Raw genomic sequence first — 10,351 nt, 5'->3', positions numbered from 1 at the left:
GATGTTTGAGAGACCTGAAACCCCCGATGACCTTGGGATACATCAGTGAGGATACGTCCCAGACTCCCAGGTGCATCCATGCAATGTTTTCTTTAGTTCTGTTGTTTCAGCGCCCTCAGGGCGTCTTACTGGTATTTTTTCCTCTCCAATATCAGTTCTATTCTGACAACAAAGCAGTGCTATAATAAAGAGCAGCTGAACAAAAAGCTAAAAAGGTGCAACCTGTTTTAGCTAATGACCTGCAGGTCAGCTGACCAAATGGACCAATGATGTGGAGTCAGCTGACCAAATGGACCGATGGCGAGCAGTCAGCTGGTCAGCAAATGGACCACACTGTCTCTCCTTGTGCCACGCGCACACACACACACACGCACACACACACACACACACACACACACACACACACACACACACACACACACACACACACACACACACACACACGTTGAGGAGTTGAGGCGTTGATGCATTACATTTAGTGGGTTCAGTTTATTTCACGGACGGATGCTCCACTGAAAGGTAGTCATTTGAAGTAATACATAGCGCCAGAGTCAGTGGAGATGAGAACAGCTGCACAAACAACAGACAATGTTGTGTTGGACCGTTTCCAAAGCAGGAGGACCAAAGCGAGTCCGCCATGCTGCTGTAGCAGTGAGGAACAAACTGTATTCCTTTGGAGGCGACTGTGGTGGAGGCGACTGTGGTGGAGGGAGATACAACAACATGGAACAGATGGATGTGCATGTCTTCAACACAGTGTCTTTATGCTGGAAGAAGTTACCTCCAGTGGAACATGGAAGAGGAGACGGTCACCTTGAGGTCCCCTCCATGTGCTACGGCCACACAGCTGTGCTGATAGAATATACAGTCTACATCTGGGGAGGATATCCTCACTGCAACATACTTTATGGATTTGATGTCGCCCCCCACACATGGTTCACACCCAGGGTTTCTGGGTCTGTTCCAGAGGAGAGGAGCTCCCACTCAGTCTGTGTGTTGGGGAAGGACATGTTCATCCATGGAGGATACACCAAGATGACTGGATGGACTAATGACATCTACAAGTTGGACACCAGCACAATGGTCTGGTCTGGAATTAACACCAGAGGAACTCCACCTCTTGCTGGAGACCGTCACTCTGCCACCATCATCGGGACAAAGATGTTTGTATTTGGGGGTGGAGCCAACTCCAGCATCAACACCATCAGAGTCTTTGACACAGAGACCAACCTCTGGCTGGACACACCTTCTGCACAGCCTCTTCCAGAAAAACGCTACGGTCTTTTAGACTTTTCCTACAATGGACAGCTGTACATATTTGGTGGCCGCAACAATAACCAGACCTTCAATGATGTGTGGACATTCAGTCCAGAGACCTTCTCCTGGAAGAAGGTTGAGCTCAAGGGGATTGGCCCACCTCCTACGATGTATAGGATGTGCTGTTGCATGATGGGATATCGTGCTATCTTCTTTGGAGTAGACAACACCTCTGATGACCTGTATGTCTTAGACTTCAGTCCTAGCCTCAAGACATTATGTAAGCTAGCAGTTATTCAGTACGGCCTGGATCAGTCTGGACTCCGAAACGACAGCAGTTGGGAACTGGCAGCCATGACCAAAAAAGCATAAAAAATAACACCTCAGCAACGAATAGACAACAATACAGGCTCGATTCCCTGTGGATCTCAGTTGTTGATGTCATATTGATGATGTCACATTAATGATGTCAGTCATAAGGCCTTTTCAGACGGGCAGTGACTGACGCGCCTAGTAATTCGTTTTCAATGAGAGTCGTGAGTTTATTTTGGACGTGTAGATAAGTTGATGGAGCGAGATTACGCAAGCGTATTTCCATGGGCGTGGTCCTGTGAAGTTGTTGCACGCGGTCCCGTTTCGTGCACGCGGCCACGGCGACTACACCTGGATTGTGGTGAGCTTTTTTTTGTCAGGTGAAAACCTGACTAACAACTACCCATTAAATGTAGATGACATCTACCCATTAAATGTAGACGACAGTTCGCCACCTAGTCGTGATCAGAGCCATAGACAGAGTTCTGACAAGTCCGTTCACTTCATGGGGCTTCAGTCCAATTTGTCCCTTTTCAGGCTGCATGAACAGCGCTCGAGCGCTGGGTTTCTGCCCACACTGCTGTCACCAAACATACTAAATATAGTGAGAACAACGGTCTGGTAACACCCACTTTTAAAACAAACATGGGCAGATTCTGCTTCTACAGCACTGCCACCCAAGTGTGGAATGTCCTGATCTCTTCCCTAAAAAAATGCTAATCACTGGCATCCTTTAAAACAGTTCTGAAAATCCACCTTTCAGCAGGCCAAAGGGAGAGGAAAAGAACACTCCTCCCTTAGTCAAGTGACTACGCACCACCTCTTTATAAACCACTTCCTTTTTTCCCCAACCTGTAGGCCTATATTAGCCTGGCTAATAAGCCAGACTGAATCAGCCATTGGCAAAAAAAAATTGCCTGCCGGCGGATTACGGTCTGGAGAGGCTCAATTGAACGCCCATTTCCTACACTAGAGAACTGGTGTGGCCAATTGGGACACGGTATGCAATATGGGCTGGGCGGGCTTTGGTACATTGACGTTCAATGCTTGAGACCTTTGACTGACAGTAGCTCTGACCAATTCCGTCAAAGAGAAAATGTTTGAACCCGCCCCCCCGGGAAACAAGATCCATAGACAGCATCTCCAGACTCAAATACCACACAACAGTGTGATTTGAGTCTGGCTTATTAGCCAGGCTAGGCCTATATATCTTTTTTGAGGGGCGCTAGCTTCCATCATGCTGTTGCATGATGGGAGACCTGTATGTAGCCTCAAGATATTATGTAAGCTAGCAGTTATTTAGTACGGTCTGAAGCAGTCTGGACTCCGAAGCGACATCAGGTGGGAACTGGCAGCCATGACCAAAAAAGCGCAAGCGTATATCTGTGGGCGCGGTCCTGTGAAGTTCTTGCGAGTGGTCCCGTTTCGTGCACGCGGCCATGGGCGACTACACCTGGTTTGTGGTGAGCTTTTTTTATAGACTCCATATTTGGGCATGCCTGACAAATAACTCCATATATGGGCATAAAAAGGACACAGACATAATAACTGGGTGGGGAATGCATTTCCAACATGCATCGTTCCAAGTAGGCCAGTAGTCCTTGTTAAAATACTAGTCTTTAATGGTCACGTCACTTTACTCAGACATATCCATAAACAAACTCGATATGCCCATATATAAGCATTTGATATGTTGCCACGGTTACTGAGTATCGGCACTCCATATATGGAGCTGTCCGACGTATCCAACTGACCTATCCAAGTCTGACATCACAAACTCCATATTTGGGCGTTGGGTTGATCTGGAGCTTCGTACGCAGAGACGTCTAGTGCTCATGCTAATGTAAAAAAACTCCATATATGGATATATAGACACGTGACTCATGGTGACATCAGCGAGATGTGACGTAGCATCTATCAGAGCTCTATATAAAGGACGGCCGTCACTCCCTGAGTTTAGAGAGAAGCAGTGATTATCTCCAAGACAGCACTTAGTTCTCGCCACTTCAACCTTCAGCTTCCTCCACTTTCACTTTTATTCTCAGCGGTGTAGAAATGGCGTCCACCAGCGGTCTCTTGTCTGAAGAGCACTTCCTGTGTTCCATCTGTATGGATGTGTTCACTGATCCAGTCGCCACTCCGTGTGGACACAACTACTGCAAAGCCTGTATCACACGTTACTGGGACACTAGTGATGTGTACAAGTGTCCACTGTGTGCAAAGATCTTCAATAAGAGACCAGACGTATCTGTCAATACTTTTGTTTCTGAGATGGTTCAACAGTTCAGGAGTCACAAGTTGAAAGAAGAATATGAAGCAAAGACAGAGGCTGAAATCCAGCAGATGATCCAGGAGAGACAAGTGAAGATTCAGGAGGTCAAACACTCAGTAGAGCTCAGCAGGAAAGATGCAGACACAGTGATAGCAGACTGTGTGCAGATCTTCACCACTCTGTTCAGCTGTGTTGAGAGAAGCCAGGCTGAGCTCATTGGTGTGATTGAAGAGAAGCAGAAAACAGCAGAGAAACAGGCTGAAGGCTTAATTGAAGATCTGCAACAAGAAGTCACTCAGTTAGAGAAGAGAAGCTCTGAGCTGAAACAGATTTCACACACTGATGACCACCTCCACCTCCTCCAGAGCTTCACATCCAACAACACAGGGTGGAGACCCACCAAGGACTGGACAAAGGTAATTGTCTATCTGTCTTCATATGTGGAGACTGTGAGGACAGCTGTGTCTCAGCTGGAGAAGACAATCAGTCAAGAGATGAAGAAGCAGCTGTGTTATGTTGAGCTGAGGAGCATCCAGCAATATGAGGTGGATGTAACTCTGGACCCTGATACAGCACTTCCTTACCTCATCCTGTCTGACGATAGAAAACAAGTGAGTCGTGGAAACCTAAGAAATAATGTCCCTGACAACACAGAGAGATTCTCTGCATGGCCCTCTGTCTTAGGAAAACAAAGCTTTTCCTCAGGAAGGTTTTACTATGAGGTTCAGGTTGGAGGGAAGACTGACTGGGACATAGGAGTGGCCAGAGAGTCCATCAACAGGAAGGGATCAATCTGTCTGAGACCCAACAACGGTTACTGGACTATAAGGTTGATGAATGGAAATGAGTACGAGGCTAATGTTTACCCTGATGTCCTCCTCCCTGTAAGAGAGGAGCTCCAGAAAGTGGGAGTGTTTGTGGATTATGAGGAGGGTCTGGTCTCCTTTTATGATGTGGAGACCAGAGTAAGTCTCTACTCTTTCACTGGCTGCACCTTCACTGAGAGACTATATCCATTCTTCTGTCCATGCCACAACTATAATGGTAGAAACTCTGCTCCTCTGATCATCTCTCCTGTCAAAATGGACGCTGGGCTCGGGGAGGACAGTGGGAACATGTTCCCTCCATCTTCAAAAAGAAGAAAAGCAAGACGTAACCAGTAAATGATTTAGACAAAAATCCTGTTTATATTTCATATAAGCTCCACATGTCTATTGATGCAAAAAAATGAAAAAAAACATCAATAAACTATTTAAATTAAATCTTAAATATTAAGCTATATTATCCACTATACTATATACACTATACTACATGATTGTAAAAAAGGGAAAAGTATTTTGAAGGATTACTGTGATTATGGTAAGCTCATCACACATACCATAATTAATTAAGGGCCCCAGACGGAGATCTCTGTCCTGTTAATTAGTACAGTCTGATGCCCTAGAGTCTAGGGCATCAGACTGTACTAATTAACAGGACAGAGATCAATCTCCGTCTAGGGCCTAGACGGAGATTGATTAAAGGAGAATTCCATGCTAGAAGGCTTTCTTACCTTTCTTACCTTTCTTTGTAGTCGTTACGTCGCCACCAAAGAGGTCCAGGTGTTTTTTTGTGCAAAAAGTCCTTATTGGCTATTTCCCCTACCATAAGCCCTCAATTAATTGCATTGAATTGAATGGGGCTATGGGGTGTTGTGCTAATTCGCTTATTTCCATCGAAATAAAGTAAAGTGTGCCGCTTGGGATATTATTTACATTATGAAGAGAGGATATATACAAAAAATATATAATTTTGAGCGATGGAAATAAGCGAATTAGCACAACACCCCATAGCCCAATTCCCATTCAATGCAATTCATTTAGGGCTTATGGTAGGGGAAATAGCCAATAAAGGAGCTTTTGCACAAAATAACACCTGGACCTCTTTGGTGGGGACGTACTGTAACAACTACAAAGAAAGGTAAGAAAGCCTTTTAGTATGGAATTCTCCTTTAACAGGACGGAGATTATTGATATCAAAACCGATCGCATCGCTCCACAGGCTTCGATGTTGTGCAACAGTGGGACATCATCGAAAATGTTCCCCCCCTGTTTAGCCGACGAGACAGAAAATCTTAAAACGTTAATAACTCGCGATCTAAATCATTCTGTCCAATTCTAAGCAAAGATTATGTGTTAGACAGCACGCTGCGGTCCAGTTGCTAGTAGCGGTAGATTTAATCATACCTCCCGTTGTTTTCGATCGCCTTTTAGAGTGTTTGGGCTAGAAATCAGACCCGTCTGAAGTGAGTGGTACTGTACTGTACTGTACTGTACTGTACTGTACTGTACTGTACTGTACTGTACTGTACTGTACTGTACTGTACTGTACTTTACAAGCCCTCCTCCCTGGCCTGTGTGTGTCTGTGTGTTAGGCTGTGCAACAGTGACAGTTGGTGGTGAACAAACGCTATGTTCGTGCTCGGACACAGCCAGGGACGCAGGGACACACCCAGGGACACAGGGACAGACCCAGGGACTCAGGGACAGACCCAGGGACACAGGCACAGACCCATGGACACAGCCACACACATAGCTGTCTATAGGAGTGGTTGCACCACTCAAAAAAAAAAAAATCTATCAGGGGAACACATAATTTCCTCATCTTTTTTGTGTTTGTATTTGTTGATACATGAATTATTGTGTCCGGGACCCGACAAAAACTGTGTGTGTGTGTTGGGACAGACGGTCGTCTTATATAATCGGTTCTCAAAGTGGGGTCCGGGGTCCCCCAGGGGTCCTCGAGGGAGACCCCTCGAGGGGGTCCCCAATCAATCAATCAAACTTTATTACAGCCGAAGCCAATAAAAGACAAAACAATTAAATGACATACAAAACAATTCAAAGATAGTTGATATTGTAAAAAAACAAAACAATATAAATTGGTGGTCCCAAAGATAGAGATGCCATTAAATGGGGGCCTGTAGACTAATGCATGTCAAACTAGGGGTCCTTGAAATTAAAATGTTTGAGAATCACTGCTAGATCCACAAACCTCTTCTCTTATGGGGGTCCCTGGCATATATATTTTATTCACATGGGGGTCCACGGGTTAATACATTTTAATACATTTGGGGGTCCTTGACATGAAAACGTTTGAGAACCACCGTCTTATATTTCACCTGGGAAATAAATGTTGTAACGTGGAGGACGACGACAGGGACTCCCTTTTTTGCAGAGCGGGTCGATGGGCGTGGTTAAGCAGCTGTGCATGGTTGGAGCAGTGCGGCTTCAGCAAGCTCTGTCTATGTCTCAGAGTGCCGCTGTGTTTTTCTACTCAGTCTGTGTCTCATAGGAGGGCTGTGGACAGTTCAGAAACCAGTCTGTCTCTCATAGGAGGGCTGTGGGCAGTTCAGAAACCAGTCTGTGTCTCATAGGAGGGCTGTGGGCAGTTCAGAAACCAGTCCGTGTCTCATAGGAGGGCTGTGGGCAGTTCAGAAACCAGTCCGTGTCTCATAGGAGGGCTGCGGGCAGTTCAGAAACCAGTCTGCGTCTCATAGGAGGGCAGTTCAGAAACCAGTCCGTGTCTCATAGGACGGCTGTGGGCAGTTCAGAAACCAGCCTGAGGGCTGTGGGCAGTGCAGACTCCAAGCTAATAGGTCTATTCCTGAAAAGTTGCAGTGCGAAAATGGAAGCCATCGTTCTCACGATAATACAAATCTAAACTTTTTTTTAGAAAAACAAATCTGCCTAACGATGATGTCACTGGTGGACATCATGGGCTATTTATAAATGAGTACAGATAAATGAGTACAGACCGCAAGGATGCGGCCAGCTTAATGACGACAACATTTTGAAACTCAGAATGACAATATGAACCTTGTCAAGGGAGGCATACTATGGTCCGACGGAGCATTGGTTCGAAGGAGCATTGGTCCGAGGTGCGTTGGGGGTCGGGAGAGGGTTGGGGTTAGGTTTAGGTGTGCTGCCCCGGGGGAGGTTAGGGTGAGGGTTTGAGGTAGGTTGTCGTTCGGACCAATGCTCCGTCGGACCAAACACATTGTCAATAAACAATAAACACACCCTGACCATGGTCTAGGACTCCGGACTCCGGAGTTTATCTACGTCACTTTGGTTCATTGTACCTGGACCCTACCATCTCATCTGAGCGGGTGTTGCTGCTGTAATAAATATATTTTATATTTGCTAATAACTGTTTCCTCTAAATAAACGTTTTGGATTATGCACGTAAAGCTGTATATATATAAATGCACGTGTATTTTTAACAATAATAAATACTAAATAGCCGTAAGTTGATATTGTGAAAGCACAGCATTATGAGGACTACCCTTTAAAATCTGGTCTTCCAACAAATACATTATCCAAGCGAATCGTAAGAAGAAAAGTTATTTAGAGTTATTAACTTATTAGAGTTATTCAGTTATATAATACATTTCGGAGGGGGGGGGGAGTTGGAAGGAGAGTGTTATAGGATGCAAAACAGTGAAAAGATTTGTCAAACCCTGATAATTATAGGCCATTTGCCTTAAAGGAGCATTCAGTGATTTGGGTGATTTGGAAAACCACCCAGTCCGCCCCGGTAACAAAATGTGCACATGCACGCTCTACAGTGGGGGGAAGTGCAACAGGCCAACAGCATGTGCACCAAGGCCCGCCCCCACTCGATCAAGGCCCCTCTCATCCTGATTGGATGAAGGTTTTGCCACCCGCCACCAAAACTAAAACTAGGGTTTTTTGACCCCAGGGGCTCACTGGGGACAGGGAGGAACTCATTATATGGTCAGCACACTCTATAGTAGGGAGGATTATCCAGAAAAAAAGAAAAAATAAGTGATATTTGAATTAAGTCAAATCACTGAATATACCTTTAACATTAATGGAGACAATGATAAAAAGAGACATTATATGGAAAGCAAATTATATAGGCCTAGATAGAAAAGGAAGGAACACAATGAGTCAAACCACATGTCTGGAATATTAAATTAGGAAGTCAGAAATAAACAAAGAAGTGTAGTAGAAGTATTTATTAATATTGAGAAGGCATATGTGGTTATGTAAAAGGTATAATATAGAATTATTAAATATTTGGTTTAATTTGGAGGTCAATACAAGTGAGAGTGGGAAAGAGATTACCATATCAGAAAATAAATAGAGAATGTAACTAGATCTATGCAGTAGCTACCTCTGCTGTTATTATGATACATGATGTTCTTAAAGGAATGAAAAGTAGGATGGCTTGTATTTAATATTCCAAGAAATAATAAGGTTGCATAGTTATCCACTTTAGCTATGTCCATTAGGCCTACATAGTGGGTATAATAGTGGATGACATACTGAAATATGCTAACTTTGTGTATTTGTCGTACGATGACCCAGAAGGCATCCACACAAGTCAATGTTTCTGAGTCTGAATATGTAAGACGCATTTCCTCAAGCCCCCCTCAAGGAAGTACATGAAACTAAGACGCATTGTATTTGCCAGAGTGTCCGCTTGTACCGACATGGATGGTCCATGGGTGACCCTGCGATTGGGAGTATGGGCCGATTACCAAATGGACTCACTTTTGTGGTGCTTTGGGCCTTTGCCCCTGTGAGCTTGCAGATCAGATTCTTTGGCGTTAGACTGGTGTCATCTAAGGCAGGCTTCATTTGGGGCCCCCGTAGTTCTATGCCATAGAAGTTCTATGCCATAGAACTACGGCCATAGAACTACGGACATGTGCTACCCGTATCTATGGGTTTAAAATTCCAGAAAATCCTACAAATCAAAAACATTTTGGCCTGTAGCTCGGTCCACAAGTATTTCCCGCGTTGTGCAGATTTCGAAGTTCCCTATGATCCAATGATGTTGGGGTCAAGGTCGAACCGACCTTTGGTCTCGGAGGAAATTGCCCAACAATATGGCAATCAGACACCGTTTTTAGTGTTTTTTCCATACTGTATTGCTGTAATCTTTTAATGATTTGTGATAACATACTTACAGGATTTAAGAAGATCAATGAACATGAAGGAGCAGAATAGAAGAGACAATAATATCATGGCACACTGTGTTAAATGGAATGGAATGGAATGTGTGTGCAAAATGCATACTCTCCCCATGCCTTCGGCATGGTGGAGACAAACATCTGTACAGCAGAGGCGGGCGAGGGGGATCGAAGGGTGCTTTGGTATGTGACTCTGTGAGTGCTGCAGCAGTGGGTGGAGAGTGGGTGGAGTTTAGTCAAGAAGCAGAGCAGAGGACGGAGTCAAGACCATAACGTGTCAGCTAGTGAAGTCACATCCCAGACGGTAAAAGAGGGCCTCAAATAATCAGACTGGACCGAAGGAGGAGATTAACTGTTTGGGTTTTTGATTTTTTTAAAGAGAGATGTCGTCCGAAAGCTTTTCAGCGTTGGCGTCAGAGAAGGAACAGATCTACCAGGCAGCCATGCTGAAGCAGCCTGTGATAAAGTTACACCGAATAGAGAAGGAACAGATCTACGAGGCAGCTATGCTGAAGCAGCCTGTGATA

The 10,351-nt window shown here is 44.8% G+C and overlaps 1 protein-coding gene across 1 annotated transcript; it reads left to right on the top strand.

Moving 5' to 3' along the window:
- Positions 1 to 3,008: 3,008 nt before the first annotated feature.
- Positions 3,009 to 5,004, top strand: LOC306934352 (E3 ubiquitin-protein ligase TRIM21-like; the record flags this gene model as incomplete). Its single annotated transcript, XM_079516921.1, has 2 exons — positions 3,009 to 3,025; positions 4,029 to 5,004. 2 exons carry the CDS (start codon positions 3,009 to 3,011, stop codon positions 5,002 to 5,004), a joined length of 993 nt encoding a protein of 330 aa, XP_079373047.1.
- Positions 5,005 to 10,351: the final 5,347 nt, after the last annotated feature.

Source organism: Electrona antarctica (assembly GCF_951216825.1).
Source record: "Electrona antarctica genome assembly, chromosome: 2".
NCBI lineage: Eukaryota > Metazoa > Chordata > Actinopteri > Myctophiformes > Myctophidae > Electrona > Electrona antarctica.
Note: the sequence above shows the minus strand (reverse complement) of the source record. Positions and strands in the feature narration are given on the sequence as shown.